At 29.3% G+C, this 17,490-nt stretch overlaps 3 protein-coding genes and 2 long non-coding RNA genes across 7 annotated transcripts; 3 read left to right on the forward strand and 2 right to left on the reverse strand.

Annotated features, from left to right (window-relative positions):
- Positions 1–39: 39 nt before the first annotated feature.
- LOC113789107 (aquaporin-7) lies at positions 40–1,247 on the forward strand. The gene is made up of 2 exons (XM_027338598.2): positions 40–342; positions 410–1,247. The coding sequence occupies exons 1-2, from the start codon at positions 247–249 to the stop codon at positions 1,100–1,102; spliced, it is 789 nt and encodes a 262-aa protein (XP_027194399.2). The 5' UTR covers positions 40–246; the 3' UTR covers positions 1,103–1,247.
- Positions 410–3,024, reverse strand: LOC142645402 (uncharacterized). Its single transcript, XM_075821530.1, has 2 exons — positions 2,128–3,024; positions 410–2,071 (listed from the first exon to the last, which is right to left on the reverse strand). Exon 2 carries the CDS (start codon positions 1,939–1,941, stop codon positions 1,291–1,293), a length of 651 nt encoding a protein of 216 aa, XP_075677645.1. The 5' UTR covers positions 1,942–2,071; positions 2,128–3,024; the 3' UTR covers positions 410–1,290.
- A 93-nt stretch (positions 3,025–3,117) lies between these two features.
- Positions 3,118–10,145, forward strand: LOC113789109 (uncharacterized). The gene is made up of 7 exons (XM_075821513.1): positions 3,118–3,271; positions 4,302–6,246; positions 6,313–6,705; positions 6,774–8,175; positions 8,243–8,624; positions 8,727–9,008; positions 9,079–10,145. The coding sequence occupies exons 2-7, from the start codon at positions 4,526–4,528 to the stop codon at positions 9,144–9,146; spliced, it is 4,248 nt and encodes a 1,415-aa protein (XP_075677628.1). The 5' UTR covers positions 3,118–3,271; positions 4,302–4,525; the 3' UTR covers positions 9,147–10,145.
- Positions 10,005–11,879, reverse strand: LOC142645405 (uncharacterized). 2 transcript variants are annotated; one of them, XR_012846544.1, is made up of 5 exons: positions 11,769–11,879; positions 10,690–11,305; positions 10,445–10,613; positions 10,308–10,376; positions 10,007–10,125 (listed from the first exon to the last, which is right to left on the reverse strand). It is a non-coding gene; the product is annotated as an uncharacterized LOC142645405 (long non-coding RNA). The 2 variants fall into 2 exon arrangements; XR_012846543.1 differs by having other exon boundaries at positions 10,005–10,125; positions 10,445–11,305.
- Positions 11,880–12,163: 284 nt separating this feature from the next.
- Positions 12,164–13,420, forward strand: LOC142645406 (uncharacterized). Of its 2 annotated transcripts, none has more exons than XR_012846545.1 (3): positions 12,164–12,341; positions 12,393–12,769; positions 12,832–13,420. It is a non-coding gene; the product is annotated as an uncharacterized LOC142645406 (long non-coding RNA). The 2 variants fall into 2 exon arrangements; XR_012846546.1 differs by having other exon boundaries at positions 12,443–12,769.
- The last annotated feature ends 4,070 nt before the right edge of the window (positions 13,421–17,490 follow it).

Below are 17,490 nucleotides of genomic sequence, written 5' to 3' on the forward strand. Positions count from 1 at the left end.
GTGTGTTTGTAAGTGATCTTTACAAAAAGAAAAAAATCATTTTTTTTTTGTTGTTGTTGTAAATTTTCTTAATTTGCAATAAGTACATCATCCGTCAATAATAACATCCAAAAAATCTTGTTTTTTTTGTAAAATATTTTTCATTTTTTTCATTCTTAAATTGTTTGTTGATCGATTGACAAACCAGCAAAGATCGATTGATTGATTTTGATTTCGTTTTGGTTTGACTGAAAAAAAACGAACGAAATGAGTAAATTTTGGGATCGAGCATTATCATTACGTACTGAATCGGATATTCTACGTGAATTTTTAGCCGAATTTCTTGGTACACTTACATTTGTGGTAAGCCAAAACATATCGAAAGAATATTCAATGAAGATTTTTTTTTCTTCGCCACCAAAACAACCAGTGTTTAGGATGTTCAGCTAATGCTATAATGGTTGTTTCGGGTTACAATCGTTTTTCATTAATAACGGGACCATTATCATGGGGTTTAGCACTGACTGTTGCTATTTATATTTGTGGTGGTGTTTCGGGTGGTCATTGTAATCCAGCCGTATCATTAGGATTAGCATCAATCAAAAAATTTGAATGGAAAAAATTATTACATTATTTTTTGGGACAATATCTTGGTGCATTTGTTGGTTCATTATTAACATATGCTGTTTATAATCAAACTATTGATCGATTACCCGGTGAAATGACATGGCCAATTTTCGGTACCAGATCATTACCGGAAATTAATGCCGGTTCAGCATTTTTAGATCAATTAATATCGACAATGTTTTTCGTAATGATTATCTGTTCGCTGACCGATGACGATAATCCATTACGTCCATCAAAAGGATTATTACCAATAACAATTGGTTTTGTAAATTTTGGTTCAATGATAGCATCATTCGGTTATAATTGTGGTGGTCCAATGAATCCAGCACGTGATTTAATGCCAAGATTAATGACAACAATGACTGGTTGGAAATCGACACCATTCTCATATAAACATTATAATTATTTTTGGATACCATTCGTAGCTTGTCATTTAGGTGGTATAATTGGTTGTTGGTTATATCGTCTTATGATTGGTAATCATCATCGAAAATAATTAGATTTGTTTGGCTGATAATGTTTAGTTGATCATCAAATTTGGTTCAAGGTTTCGCACTTATCTTATTGATGGGAAAATTTCGAATGTTTAAAAAAAAACTGGTGAAAGCGCCATCTCGGGGTGAATTTTTTTTTTTTTGAACAAAATTTTTTAATTTTTGAATAAAATTTTTGAATTTTTGATTGTTAAAATGATGATAATTTTGTTGAATTCATAAACATTATTAATTCCAGATATGAAATCAGTCGAAAAAATCCCGAACTATAAAATGATAATGTTTCCCAATTATGATAGATATTTGTCGGTGTAAACCGAACGATAAACCAATAACTTATTTGTAATAATTCAATTATGATAAACAGTATGAATGAAATATTGAATAATGCAAAACTTGTATAATGATTTGTTGACCATAATCGTCGCCATAAAATCATTGAAATCATAAATGAAAATAATCCATACAATAGACTGATAATAATCATTGTTTGTGTAATAATATTTTCCGAATGATCACGAATACAAATAAAAACAATATAAATAAGCCATAAACTATTGATCAATATTAAACCAGTTGTTATCCAACGACAAATCCAAATACTTTCATTATGTATTATACGTAAACGTATTGTATTATAATTTGGTTTGATTTTTTTGATCGATGGTGATGATGGTGATTCATTTCTTATTTGTTTACGATATTTTAAATTTGGTGGTAATGATGATCGTGATGATAATGTTGATGTTGATGATTTTGGTGTTGATAAACGTATTGTTGTTAATGTTGTCGAACATGTACGTATAATTGGATCATTTGGATTTTGTTCTTGTTTTGACATTTGGTTTTTTTCTTCGAAGGTTTTTTTTTTTGGTTCGGCTTTGGTCTGGCTGATTTTCTTTTCAAAGATTCGAGCATTAATAATGCATTCCAAAATATAAAGTTGGGGTAACAATTTCGAATTTTTTTTTCTGTAAAAATTTAATCTTTTTTTTCAAAAAACAAATTTCTTATTACATTATTATACATTACGAATTGATGATTTTTCGTTTGGTTCGACTTCCAGGATATGCCATTTCTGTTGTTTCTTCTTTTTGATTCACATTTCTGCGGATAATAAAATGTTCAATTTGCTGAATTTAAGCTTTTTTTCAAAGTCGCAAGGTAGAAAAAAACCTCATTAAATTATATCAAGGAAAAACCGAAAACAAAACCGAAAAATAAAATAAAATTACGGATGCATAAAAAATGGACAAACATTCGAAATGGCTATTTACACCATAGTGGGTACTATAGTAGTGGTGGTGGTGGTCCGTTGGTAGTGGTGGCAAAATATTCATTTAAACATAAAATTCAACCACTTCTATTCGATAACCACCGTTCATGTTTATCGATAACCGATGATAATACCACTACTACTGAAATTTCTTGCGATTCTTACGACAAACAATGATAACAGTCACAATAGTTATTCTATTTCAAACAGTATTTCCTTTACGTTTTCTTCGCCGATGCTAATATCCAATATGTTACGTAATACGGATCTAAAGATTCTTCTAATTCATTCATCTAATCACATTGTGACCGTAACCGGTAAAACGCATAAATAATTTTTACGCATCTGCTTTTTCGTTCGATCGAATGAATGATAATGATGTGCGCGTTTCTTGCAACCAAAAAAAATGGTGGTTGTTGCCGTTTTTTGATGATAATATTTTTTTTTTTGCTGAAGAAGAAAATTTTATTCGTATCCAAACAATGTAATTTATTGATGAAAATGTCCATAAATATTTTACCGTTGAATTGATCGACCGACCGACAGCCAAAAAGAGCTACAAATGTTTTCATTTTCTCTCTCTTTTCATCAACAATTCTGGCAGCTCAAAATCGAATGTTTTCAACAACAACAACAACAACAACAAGAATCAAGAATTTCGTTTCATTTTTCTGTTTTCGTTTGATTTTGAAAAAATCGAGCAAAAACTCAAAATTTCATTTGCAAATTTCTGATTCGAATTTGATTATTTTAAACAAAAAAAAAAAAATGTGATAATTCTTTTCAAAAAGCCAAAACACCAAAACATTGTGATCTCAATCAAAAATCTTAAAAATTCATCTCATCGACCACATAGAGCAACAACGAATTGTCAAATTTGATTAAAATAAAAGGGGTAAGTTGTTTGTTGATTTTTTAAAAAAGAAATATATTCGGATTGAGAGAAATCAGGAAATAATAACAACATTATTTAATGATAATGATGATAAGATGAGCATCAATTTTATCTCTTTTTTCTCCATTGAAATCACCATCAATCAAGTTGGATAAAGTATTAATTTAATAAAAAAAATCACAAGATAATTACATATTGAACGAGTGAAAAGACCTAAAAATAAGTGGGATGTGTTAAAAAAAATGATGATGATAACCAAACAACCAAAGATTTCACCGTTATCATCATCAGAGAAACAAAAAAAAGTATGATCGGTGATAATCAAAAAACTCAAAAAAACTCACTCATGTAACTCATTCGTTTTGATTTTTCAATTAAAAAATTTCTTTAAAATCATCATTTCAGATTATAATCAGCTAATTATTAATCAGAAAAAAAATTGGTTACAACCATTATCAGAAAGAAAAAATACTTTGTAATTTCTTCGTTTTACAAAGTGGAAATTTCTACAGAAATTCTTCGTAAAAAGTTACATTTTTTCAACAACAAAAAAAAGTGTTCGCAATTTCTTCATTTTTACGACATTTTCTTCTTGTTTTTTACAAAGTATTTTTTCTTCTTCACTTTTTCAATCTTTAAATGAATGAATGAATTAAAAGAGAGCCAGTAAGAACCGGTTATTCATGTGTCCATGTCTCCTTCTGTGTGTGTGTGTGATGTTTGATCTTTTTCCTTTCCTTTCCCCCCCCAAACGTTGTTATATTTTACACTTGTTGAATGAAATGTAGATGATGATGTGATGTTTCTAATGTTGTTGTTGTTGTTTGTTTGAGAGAGGGACCATTGCCATCGTCATCGTAATCATCATCATCATCATCATAAACAACAAAATTAAAAAAATCAATAGCATCCTATTTTTGATGATATCCAATTGGTCATTTTCTTGTTATTTATTTGTTTTTTAAAATATTGGTTGTTTATCTTTTTATTTACTAATAGTATATTTTTTTCTTCTTTTAAAATCAAATAGGATTTGTTTTTGTTTTTGTTGTTGTTGTTTTGGTCAGAAGAAAAACATCAACAATATGGATCATCAAACAAACAAATAATGATTTGAATCCGAAAAAAACAATGATGATAAAAATGTAAACATTTTGCGTATTGATTTCGAATATATATAAATATCGAATGGCCAAAAAACATCGATCATCGAATTGAAAAATATTGAATGAAAAGCAAGAAAGATTTTCTCAAATGTCCAATTCAAGATCGAATTTAGCAACTACGAAAACATATTCCAATATTGAAACTCTATCATGTTTTAATCATCAAAATAATCAAGAATTATTATTATTTGTTTCAAATGATAATAATAATAATTTAAAAATCGTTGATAATAATCATCATCAATTACAACAACGATTGATCTCACCATTATCATCATCATCATCATCATCATTAACGACATTATTACAACAACAACAACAACCATCATTTAATCATCATAATCGTGTATTAGATGAAAATTATTCATTAATTCGATTTATTGATAATAATAATAACAATCATCAAACATTCCGATCAAATAAATTAAGGGCAGCTAATAATAATAACAACAATAGTGAAAATGATGATTTTAATGTTTCCCTATCAAGTCTTTGTCTGGATAATAATCAAAATGATGATGATGATGATGATGATGATGTACAGAATTTCATTTCAAACATCGAAAATAACAACATAATGATGGCAACAAAATTAACATCAACAACAACAACAACATCATCATCAGCATCATCATCAACATCATCATTAATGATAACAGCAGCTCAACAACAACAACAGCAACTACAAACCTCGAATTCTACGGTATCTCAACAACAACAACAACAACAATCTCATCATCATCATCATCATCATCAACAGCAACATGATCAAATTCAACAACAACAAATAGATTTACAACAATTACAAATTCATTTACAACAACAACAAGATCATAATAACAATTTAAATAATTTACAAACAAATTTACCATTTATTAATCAATTCTTTTCGACTATTGGAACTAATAATAATAATAATAATAATAATATTGGACCGCTTCTTACAACAACAGCAACAACAACAGGTTGTGATGATGTAATCGATATGATTAAAATTGAAGACGATTATTTACATAATCATCATCATCATCATCATCATCACCATCAACAACAACAGCAGCAACATACTTTATTGCATAATTCTTTAATAAATTCTTTTCCGGATCAACATCATCATCATCATCAACAACAACATCAGCAACAACAACAACAACAACAACATTCAAATCATATTCTATCTCAAAGATTTCCAATACAGAATAATATTTTGGATTTAGCTAACGATTCTTCACCTAATTCTTCATTATCATCATCATCATCTTCTTCATCTTCTTCTTCTTCGTCGTCGTCGTCGTCTTCATCTTTAAATTCATCATCATCATCTGTTGTTAATCGTCAACAACAACAACAACAATCACAACAACAACAACAAAAATCTAATCATTTAAATTTGATTTTGGTTAGAAATTCTTCAACAAAATCATCTGGAAATTCTCAACAATCATCAATACCATCATCACCAGCCATGTTAATGAATCATTTAGATTTATCATCAATACATTCATCATCACCATCAGCATCATCATCACCATCATCATCAGCGGCGACAGCGGCAGCGATATCAAATGAAAATATTCAAACAACAACAAATTCATCAACGATTATTGTTCCATCATCAACATCATCATCATCATCCACAACAACAACATCTACAACACAAACTACTTCGGCTCATTATCATAATAATAATAATAATAATAATTCATCATTACCATCACTACAAAATTTAGCCACAACATCATCAACGGATCAACATCGTTCATCATCACATTCACAACAGATTCGTTCAACATTTGATCAAAATAAAATGTATGTGTTTTTTGAAGGTTTTTAAATAGATAATTTTTAATCTAAATTTGAATTTTGTTTTCGTAGATATTTTGGTGAAAACAACAACAACAATGATGATTCATCATGTCAATCATTACCGAATATGCCTGATTCATCAACAATTGTACAGAATACAAAATCATTAGCATTACAATCGAATACAATACTAATGACAAGCCTTGGTGGTATTAGCTCAAATATTTCAAATGTAAATAAATCAACAAATGAATCAAATATTAATACAGGAATTATGGTTGATGATGAAAAACTTGTTAAAAGAATAAGATTTAAAGGTTCATTAGTTAATAATGAACAACAACAACAACAAGAACATGATGATGGTCAAACAAATGATAATAATCAATTGATTGATCAACAAAATCAAAGCCAATCATTATCAGCTGATCATAGTGGTGGTGGTGATCCTTTGGAACAAAAGTAATGTTTTTTTTGTTTCTTTTATCTGATTGATTTGATTGTAATCTTTCTTTCTTTTTTTTTCTTAGTCCATTTGCATATCGTCCGGATACGGAAAATATTTATAGTTCAAGAAATAGTGTTGCCAATTGTTATGGTTATGCATGGCGTCGTTGGTCAAAAACTGATGCACCAAGTGTTAAAAATCAGGCTGCCGGTACTGTACAGGTTCCACATACAATGCCACAAATTGATGATGAAGATGATCGAAAATTTCAATATATTTTGGGTGCACCAACATCGGCCGGTACTCGTATCGGTTTGATGACAATGACCTATTTGAATCAAGGACAATCATATGAAATTCGTTTGAAAAAATTGAAAAAAGTATCCGTTGAACCGAATCTTAAAACATCGGTTCGTTTAGGATTTGTTGAAAAACGTTTACAATATCGTGAAAATGAAGAATTAAATGGTTGGGTACAATCACATAATAATGGCCGTATGATTGATATTGATTTTTCAATGTCTTATGGTGTTTTTGATGTTGATCTACGGTCACAATTTAATCATTCAATGACATTTGTTTGGAATCCTGGTCGTGAAGCATCGATTTTCATTAAAATCAATTGTATTAGTACGGAATTTACATCGAAACGACATGGTGGTGAACGTGGTACACCATTTCGACTTATTGTTGATACATATTCATTGGATGGAAATAAAATTGATTCAGCTTGTTGTTTGATAAAAGTTTTTAAATCCAAAGGAGCCGAACGTAAACATAAAACTGATCGTGATCGTGTTTCAAAACATCCTGATTCAGAAAATTATTATCAACCATCATATGATTGTACATTATTAACAATATTCAAAGAAGAAGAAATGATTGCTACAATTCAACAACAACAACAGCAATCAGAATTATCGCATCATCATCATCAACAACAACAAGAATTTGATCAACAAGAATCAATATCAACATTAACAAATCGTTCAATGACTGAATCACCAACATGTTCAGAATTAAGTATGGTTACATCGGCAACAATGCCAAATACACCTATTAGTCCACATAATTTAGTTCAACAACATCATCATTCTTCTTTACATAATAATCATAATCAATCAACATCATCATCATTAATTTTGGATCATCATTCATCATCAATGTCACAATTTTCATCCATATCCGGTAGTAATCTGCATCAAACATCATCATCACCACCTCATCATTTATCATCATCGCCTTCAAAACTAGATACCTATGGCCATTCTCATATTTCTCATCATCCACATCATCATCATCAATTGATGCCATCATCAAAATCAAATGATCAATTAAATCCACATTTGACTTCAACACCATCATTAGCAATGGTTGCTAGCTGTCAACAAGGTGGTCCGGGTGAATTTTCAATGTCAACGGCAACATTAACGATCTCATCACCAATGATGGCCGGTCAAAATCCACAATCACAATCATCGAATGTAAGTTTTTTTTAAGCAAAAAGGATACATACAGGTGGATTATAATGAATCGATTGTTTTTGTATAGAACAATAAATTTGTTGATAAATTTGATGAACCGGGTATTGTTCGTACATCAAGTTTATCATTATCTATACGTTCAATTTCACCATCAATAACATCGATGATGAAAAATTTTGGTTCATCATCATCATTAGCGCCAACATTATCGAATGGTTTAGCATTAGATTCCGGTGCTATTGAAACATATGAATGGTTGAAAAGAAATCGATTTTTTCGTTTAGCCGAACAACTTTGTGATTATACTGCTGAAGATCTACGTCGTTTATCACGTGATGATCTCATACAATTATGCGATTTTAAAGATGGTATTCGTTTATATAATTTAATTCATATGCCCGAAATTTCGGCTACAAAATTAACCATATTCATTACGTTTGATGGTAATGGTATGTAAATTTTAAAAATTGTAAAATGTTTTTAGATTTGTAAAACTATTAATGGTCTTTTTTTCAATTTTTCATATTTCAAATGATAATTACAATTGAAAGAACATTATGCATTATATTTTAAACATTTAACAATGGAAGAATTTCGTGAAAAACTTATCGAATGTATGTATAATAATAATATATTTGGAAATTTTAATACGGAACAACAACAACAACAACAATCATCGGAACATCATCAACAACATTCAATTGATTCAATGATATTAACACGTTTAAGAAATATTCATATGACAGGACCGAATAGTATTCGTATAAAATTAACAAATGATGTTTTACAAAATATGAAAAATGAATCTATATATCGTTGTTTATTAAACAAAGGTTAGTTTTACAATAGTATTTGTAATTGGATTTTAATTTTCTTTCTTTCTTTTGTAAATCGCCCACTTAGTTGATAATAATGAATATGATGTAATAATCATTATGATACAAAGCCAAAACAACCAACAACAACAATGATGGTGAATCTTTAATCGTCGTTGTTTTTGATATAAATAGAAAAAAAAAATATTGAAACAAATCATCTTTTATTCTCATTATTAATATTCTCAAATCTTCATTATCATCATCATCATCATGAGCTTTTTGGAAACAGCAACAACAAATAAAAGAAAAAACAACAATTATCAAATCGTATATCCGGCGATCGTTAATGTGTTTTTATCGGTTTTCAGTTTTGTTTCTCAATTGAAGAGCTTTTCATCAAATCAAAATAGGAAAAAACAAATTTTCATCCAACAATCTCCCTTTTTTCCCCCAACTTTTAGGAATTTAACAAATTGTTTTTCAAATTATCATAATTATTATCATTATTAATCAATTGTATGATCCAATAATCCTTGATAGGCATGACATTCTTTTTCAATGTTTTTCTTTTTCTTTTTGTTGTTAAACCCTGAACACACACACACACACAGCGAAATACCCGGGAAGAAAGAAGCCATATATATTCATTATTACACTTGTTCAATCCGATTTCTTATTTTGCTACAATTTTGACACTACCCGTCCATCCATCCATCCATCCATCCATCCATCCATCCATCCATCCATCCATCCATCCATCCATCCATCCATCCATCCGAATTCTCCGAAATTTTCATTTTTTTTTTTTTTTTTTTCTATTTTTTTCATCCAAAACAACATCCTCACAACAAAATCCTCACGACAACAACAACATCCTCACAACAACAACAACAACAATTTAGGCGCGAATTTTTATTTTTTAAAAATCAATTTTTTTCCAATTTTATTATTATTATTATTATTATTATTTTATAATATCTATTATAATTATTTTTTTTTCAAATTTTATTATTGTGATGTTTATCCAATTCTCTCCTTATTATAATTGTTCTTCTTATTGATTTTATTTTATTTTTTTAAATTCTTCTCCTTTTTTCTTTTTGAAAATAGTTTTTATCTTCTTTGAATTAAACTGAAATTGTCCAATTATGATTCCAACGAAACGAAAAAAAAATGTTTGTTTTTTTTGATGAGCGATTCGAATATTTCGAAAAGTTTCCGGAAAAAAAAATTTAATTTGAAGAAAGAAAAGTTTTTTTGGAAATAGTCATTCGTTTCCGAATGACTATTTCCAAAAAAAACAAACAAACAAACCTTTTAATCAATGAATGACATTGATCGAGTGATTGAAAACAAACCACATCCACGGAAAACCAAACCAAACTGGCAAAACATTGAAATCCAATTAATCATTCAATAATAATATTAATTTAATCATCATCATCACTTACTTAAGGATTGAAATTGGTTTTTCTCGAAAAAATGAAAATGAAAATGTTTTCAAAAGTTGTTCCAAAAACGAACAAGAAGAAGCTAAATAAATCATTAAATTTTTCTTTGCTTGATGAACACATTCGCGTTCCACCGGGGTATGCAACTCTGAAATGATTCTAAAACATTCTAAAAGAGCAAAGATTAAAAATTGAAATGAAAAATTTTGAATACAGAGAGAGATGTTCTCTCCAAATATACACACAGAGATACATTTATAAATGTAAACATTTTTCAAAAAAAAAAAATGATTTACATTTTCAAGTTTTTTTTGCCATTCTTTGGGTATAAAGAAACGAAACGACTGTTGTACAAAAACAAAATGATGATGAATATGGCTGTTATGTGTTATGAATGAATTTTGTTTTCCTTGTTGTTGTTGTTGTTATTCGTATCTTTTTTCTATGACAGAATATTCTTCTTCTTTTATTCAAACAAAAAAGGCCATGAATGAATGAATGGATGGGGATCATTGGTGATATTCTGTGGCCACCATCACTGCCATCATTTTTCCAAGCAATTGAAGAATATCTAAGAATTTTTTTTTATGCACAGAATATCGCATACACTTTTTTGAATGAAAATCTTTTTTTTTCTTTTCTCTCGTTGGGATTGTTGTCAGATTGATAATGTCGATCTGTTTTCAAGGAAAAAAAGTCCGAGAGAATATTCTTGCAGAGAATATTACTGCAAATCACACACAAAATCGAATGTTTGTTTGTGTTTTGAGTAAAACATTCGAATTCGTTTTTTATTCGTTCGATTTTGATTTCGTTTGGTTTCGTTGTTTTTGAACTTTTTTTTAAAATCTGTTTTGGATGCTAGAAAAAACAACGACGAAAATTAACTTTTTTGTTGTTGTTGTTATCTTTTTTTATCTATTTTGGACGACAACAACAACAACAACAAGAAAATTTTTATTTCTGAAACATTGGCGAGTAACTAGACCAAAAACTAAAACAAAAAGAAAAATGCAAGTTAAAGTTTTTGTTGTTTTTTTATTCATTTTGATTTACTTTTTTTTTTGGTTTGATTGATGCAAATGACTTTTTTTCTGCTGTTTCTGGTTATCTTAAGTTGTTCGGTTTTTTTCGTTTTCGGAAAATAAATCTTTGCTTCAATTTTCTTCTTCGAAAGAATCTTCTTATAAGAAATCTAGTTCATCTTTCAAACGAAACGATTCAGTCAAACAGAAACAGTAGTAAAAAACTTCTTCTTGATGTTGTCCAATTCGGATTTCGGAGTTTTTGTTTATTTGTTTGATAATTTCAAGTTTTTTTTTACTGTTTTCTTGGAAAAGCGGGAAGATGCGGCTGATTTTTTTTCTTGTTTCTTCTTTAAGAAAGTTCTTCTTCTTCTTCTTCGGTTGAATCGAATTAGCAATTTTTCTATGGGCTTTAAATTATGCAAAAACAAAAAAAACGAAAACAAAAAATCCAAGAAAAACCAAGAAAAAAGATTAATTGCTTTTATCATTACAATCCAAACATCCCAAAATAAACATAACCAAGTCGATAAAGTTAAAATAGGCGTGTTTTTGTTGTTCCAAAAGCAAAAACGAAAAACATTCGAATTTTTCCAAAAAAAAAGTGTTGATTATCCCCCGGTTATGTAACAAGAAAACGGTTATTCTTCTTTTTTTCGGTTATTTTTCTTCCCGAAAAAACCCAGATAATGCAAACAACTGCGAAAAAACATTACGGTTTGAAATGAAATTTTGTTTGTTCGTTTGGATGAGACAAAACACTCAGTCGAATATGAATAAATAAATTCGCTTTTTTTCGGTGTGTGGATGATGTTATAATGCCGACGATAATAATAATAACCGAAAAAATACCCGAAAAACCGAAAAAAACAGTAAGCAAATGACATTTATTCTTGGTTTGTTTCTTACTTTTTTGTTTTTAGTTTTTCTTGTTCGTTTATATTCCCTCTTTTCTCTCTTCCCTTGTTTTTAGCAAAACAAAACAGCAACATTAATCTATTTAACTGAGAATAACAACAACAACGATTCTTGATTCTTTCCTCGGTTATTATGGTTCTTTTGGATTTTCAATGTTTCGTTTTCATCAATGTTTTCTTGCTTCGTAGGATAATAATGATGAATATGATGATGATGATGATGATGAACAAGTTTTTTCACGCTTCTTCTTCTACGTCTGTGATGTTTGCAAAATGAGATAACAAGATTACAACAACGAAATTTTATTTGTATTTTAAAAGATTTTTCGTCGTCGCTTTTGATGTAATGGGGGAAGGGAAAAATGCGTATCCATCATCATAAAGTAAGCAGAAAATTCCAGACATTATTTGACATTAAAAAAGTTTTTGTTTTCCGTTTAAAAAGGTTTCATCCTTGGTCACACAAACAAAATCTATAGCTGTGAAAACTTTCCAGAAAAGGAAAAACTTAATTTTCTTTTTTCTTTCGTCGTTTTTTTTCTGGTTTCAAGAAACATTTCAAACCACAAAAACGAAAAAGAAGCAAAACAAACAAACATTGGTCAATGAATTCGAATGAATTTTTTAAAGATTTATATCATAATCATACGGTTCTTGTTTCCCAGAAAGTTTCCAGCACGATGCACAACATTTTTTTCTGAAAATCAACACACAGAACAACCAAACAGAACGGGAAAAAAAACAACAGAATTTTTCTGTTTTTGAACAATGGAAAACCAGTGTCAAAATTTGGAGCAAACGAAATAAAATTCAAACAGTTGATTCATTCAAGTGATAAAATTACGGGTGAATGGCAAAGAAGAAACGAAAATATCTAAATGAAATGAAAAAATTTTCTTTAATTCTTTTGGATTCTGTGAGATCCACACACACACACACAGAATAATGATATTTTTCACTCTTATCACATTTCATTTCATTTCATTTCGATTATCATTTTTTTTTGTTTTCACAGTTTTTTGGCCAAAGAATGAATGAATGAATGAAAAATACCGTAAGTAAAGTAGTAAAAAAGAAGAAAAGAAAAGAAATTTATTTCATTTTCATTTTCTTTTTTTCTTCATTAATAAGATATTTAATCTAGCGTGTTTAATGTTTTGTTTCTTTTCTCTCTTTTTTTTGTTCCAGAATTTTGTTCCAAAAACATTTATCATTTACATTTTATCATGTGGCATCATTTCACTGTTAAGAAGAAAGATGATAATAATCATTGAATGAATATTGATACTATTTTTTTCGTTATTATTTCGTTCGATTTTGTGTTCGATTCAAGATCCAAAAGAAGATTTGTGTCTTGGAACATTTTCGTTTTCTCTCTCTCTCTCGAAGAATTTATTCCATTCTTGACGAAAATGAGAAAATTGAATATTTCAGGCAAATTAAAAAGAAAAAACAATAAGAATATTTACCTATGGATTTTGTCGATGATGATTTTTTTCCCTGCGAAGAAAAAAGCTTAAAAGATAATGAAAAAAATTGGTTATAAGATTCATTTTTCTCTTGTTTTTCCTCAATTTGGAATTGGAAAAAACAAAAAACTTAATGAAAACAAACGAAAACAAGAGAAAAAAAATTCTTATTTATAATTATCATGCGATGAATGAATGGACTGAATGAATTTCCAATTTTCCATTTTCTAGTCTGAAAAAAAAGGATTGATGATGATGATGATGTAATTTCTGTTTCAACAGAATTTCATCATCATCTGGGTTTTGGTTGTTACAGATTTTTTTGTTTTTGGCCAAACAATGACAGCCATCAGATTTTTTTGTTGTTATTCATGGCTGGAGTGGTTTTTTGTTTTGGTCAAAATATGTCGGTTGGACTTTCGGTCGGTCGCCAATTTGCATTCCACAAAAAAAAATTCCAATTTTCCCGAAGAGAATTTTTTTGTTTTTGTTTTTTGCGGACTGTCATCGTTTGATGAGAGTAGAGGTTGGGGGAAAAAGTAAAAGTCGAAAAAGAAAAATTGATTTAAATTCTTCAATGAGAAATTTTTTTCGGGAAAACGAAATTCCCGGAAAATTTCTTTTTCTTTCCATGGGAAATTTCTAACCTCCTTTTTTTCTATTTGAAAACAAAAAAAAAAATTGATTTTTGAAAAAAAAACTTTGAACAGAAAATAAGTAAGTAAGTGAATAAGAAGGTCACATGTTTTCACGACAAAAAAAGGATAAATGAATTAAATTAATTTCATTTCATTTTGTTTCGTTTTTTATTCATCATTTTAAGAGTTTTTTTCCATTCATTCGGTTATCGGTAAAACGAAACACTGATAAGAAAATGATGAACAAGAAGATAAAGTAGAATTAAGATTCTGCAGTTGGTGGAAAAAAAGCTTTCCGAAAATTCTGGTAAAAAAACGAAGGCAAACGAAAAAAATCCGTTTACCCAGCACTGAACGAAGAAGAAAGAATTTTGAAAAAGGAAAGAAACTCGAGAATTTGTAACAGAATCGAAAAACCGAAATGAGAGCCCTTTGGTGACTTTGATTCACTTCGTTCGTTCGTTTGTGTGTTGCGTTTTTCTCGTTTCGTTTCGTTTTTTTTGCTCGTTGGATCACTAATCTAATTTGTGATCAATTTTAATTTGATTTAAAAGCCCTTCTTCTTTGTTTTGTTTCGGATGACGATGATGAGATGAATTCGAATCGAAATGACAAACGAAATGAATTTAAAGAAGAAAAAGATGAACAACGAGAACAACGAGAAAAAAGAGAATTAAGAACAGCGAAAAAAAAGATATTTAGTAGTGAACGGGGTTAAAATTAATATCGAATGTTTTTGTTTTTGTTTTTGGTTGTCGACGACAGCTTCATATATTATCTTTTTTGTTTCCTATTGTGACCGAGATAATGATGGATTGGGTGGAAATAGATTGTCGGCGGTGGTGGCATCGGCGACTCGATTGAATTGGCTGAGTGAAAATAGAAATGAAATAGAATATTCTCTCCTTTAACCCGTTTAATATTGAAAAAGATGTTTTTTTTTCGTGGCTACAAAATCCTTGATGATCGTTGATGGTGATGGTCGGCTTTGCTGTTGTTGGTGATAATTATGATTATCATTAATTTAATTGAAAAATTTCAACCGAAAAAAATTATCCCAAAAAGAAAAAACCGTAATGATTGAATGTGACCATGCGCAAATCGAAAAACAACAACATTCGAATATTCCGGATTAAAAAAAAATTCCACAAATAACGTCAGTAAATAAACGAGCAACAGCAGCCATCAAAATATTCGAAAGTTGTTTTTTTTTCGGTTATTATTTTCCGGTTTTCTTTTGCAGAATTCCATGGAACCAAACTAAAATAATAATATGAATCGAATCGAACGAACAAATTCGAATTCGAAATAAACAAGAAAAAGAAAGAAAAAATTTATTCGAAACGGAATCAATCAATCAATCATATTTTGGATGGTGGATAATACAAATATATGTACGATGCAAACAACGAAAAAACTAAACTAAACGACGACAGCGAAGATGGACAAAAACTAACTCACTCGCACTATACATTCGGGATGTTATTATTGTTTTTTTTTCTGCCAATTTTTGTTGTTGTTGTTGTTATTTTCATTTCCTTTGTTGTTGTTGTTCGTTGTTGAATGGGGTAACAAAGCCAATTTCATTTCAATTTTCTCTCTCTCTCTCTCTCTCTCTCTCTCTCTCCCATCATTATCATCATGTTTATGAATGATGATGATTAGGCCATGATGATAGTGATGGACGAAAAATTGTCAAAATGACAATGTTGTTGTTGTTGTTGTTGTTTGAAACAACCGACAACAACAACAACAAATTGGACAGCGAATAAAATGTCCAATTTGTAAACGAGAGTGAGAGACATCGGCACAAAGAGAGACAAAATGATCAACTTGTAATTTAATTTATAAGGTTTTTTTTCTGGCTCTGATTGGATTGTTTTTTCTGTTTTTGGAAGATTCTGGAGATTCTCCCCTAATGATCAATGGACAAAGCTATTTGGCTAGGTCAGTAGGTCAGTCGATGAAGAAGAAGAAGAGAAAAAATCAATTTTTTTTCGATGATGATGATGACTTCCTTGTCGAAACAAAACGATGACAAAAAATTCAATCAATTGATTGATTGATTCTCTGGTTCTCGATCAATTCAGAATCAATCAATCCAGAGAGAGAGAGAGAGAGAGAGAGAGAGAGAGAGAGAGAGAGAAATTAATTGAGAAAATATCGATGAATTTTTTTCTGGTTTGATTTGATTTGATGAGCGCCAGAAAATAAAAAAAACCGCAAAATGAAATTGGCAAAATTTGGAATTTTGTTGTTGTTGTTGTTCGGGATAAAAACAACAACAACAACAATCATGAATTTCTACAACAACAACAACATAATTATCATTATGATTTTTGTTGTTGTTACATTTTGGGATAACCCAAAAAAATAAATGTCAAGAAGAAAAGAAACATTGCCGGTTTGTTGTTGTTGTTGGTTGGTTGGTTGTTTGCAACAGAATTTATCATTAAAATTTTTTTTCTCCCCGTTATGTTTAATTTCTCCGGAATTTCATTTGGATTCAAACGCAGAGAATAATTGCAGAGAAAAATTTTCCTTCTTCATCTTCATTCTCCATTCATCATATCAAAAACCAAAAAAAAAAATGAATCAGAATTTAAATAAGAGCGAAAAAATGCCATAAATGCAGAGAGAGAGAGAGAGAGAGAGAGAGAGAGAGAGAATGTATTTTTCATTCAGAATTTTTAAAAAATTTAAAAATTTCTTTTTTTTTCTGGTTTTTAAAAATATAAATAAATGATGATCATTATCATTAATGTTTTTGTTATTATTATTATCACTGTCATCATCATCATCATCATTATTTATGAATAATCATTATTATTATTATTTGAATAATAATAATCAGAAAAACATCAATTGTAAAATTCATTTAATTTTTAAAATGAAATGAATATTAATATGAAAAATTTATAACAAAATTTTCACATTATCATCATCATCATGATTGAAGAGAATAATCATCAACAACAACAACAACAAACATTTAGC

Source organism: Dermatophagoides pteronyssinus, unplaced genomic scaffold (assembly GCF_027571235.1).
Source record: "Dermatophagoides pteronyssinus isolate colony J.1.1.1.1 unplaced genomic scaffold, Derpt_VIB-CSIC_2022.12 sq0011, whole genome shotgun sequence".
NCBI classification, from domain to species: domain Eukaryota; kingdom Metazoa; phylum Arthropoda; class Arachnida; order Sarcoptiformes; family Pyroglyphidae; genus Dermatophagoides; species Dermatophagoides pteronyssinus.

Bases quoted from the DNA above. Each gene is read 5' to 3' on its own strand.
- LOC113789107 (XM_027338598.2), top strand. From the start codon at position 247: ATGAGTAAATTTTGGGATCGAGCATTATCATTACGTACTGAATCGGAT. The intron at 343-409 runs GTAAGCCAAAAC...CAAAACAACCAG, and splicing joins TTGGTACACTTACATTTGTG to TGTTTAGGATGTTCAGCTAA.
- LOC142645402 (XM_075821530.1), bottom strand. From the start codon at position 1,941: ATGTCAAAACAAGAACAAAATCCAAATGATCCAATTATACGTACATGT.
- LOC113789109 (XM_075821513.1), top strand. From the start codon at position 4,526: ATGTCCAATTCAAGATCGAATTTAGCAACTACGAAAACATATTCCAAT. The intron at 8,176-8,242 runs GTAAGTTTTTTT...GTTTTTGTATAG, and splicing joins CACAATCACAATCATCGAAT to AACAATAAATTTGTTGATAA. The intron at 8,625-8,726 runs GTATGTAAATTT...TACAATTGAAAG, and splicing joins CATTACGTTTGATGGTAATG to AACATTATGCATTATATTTT.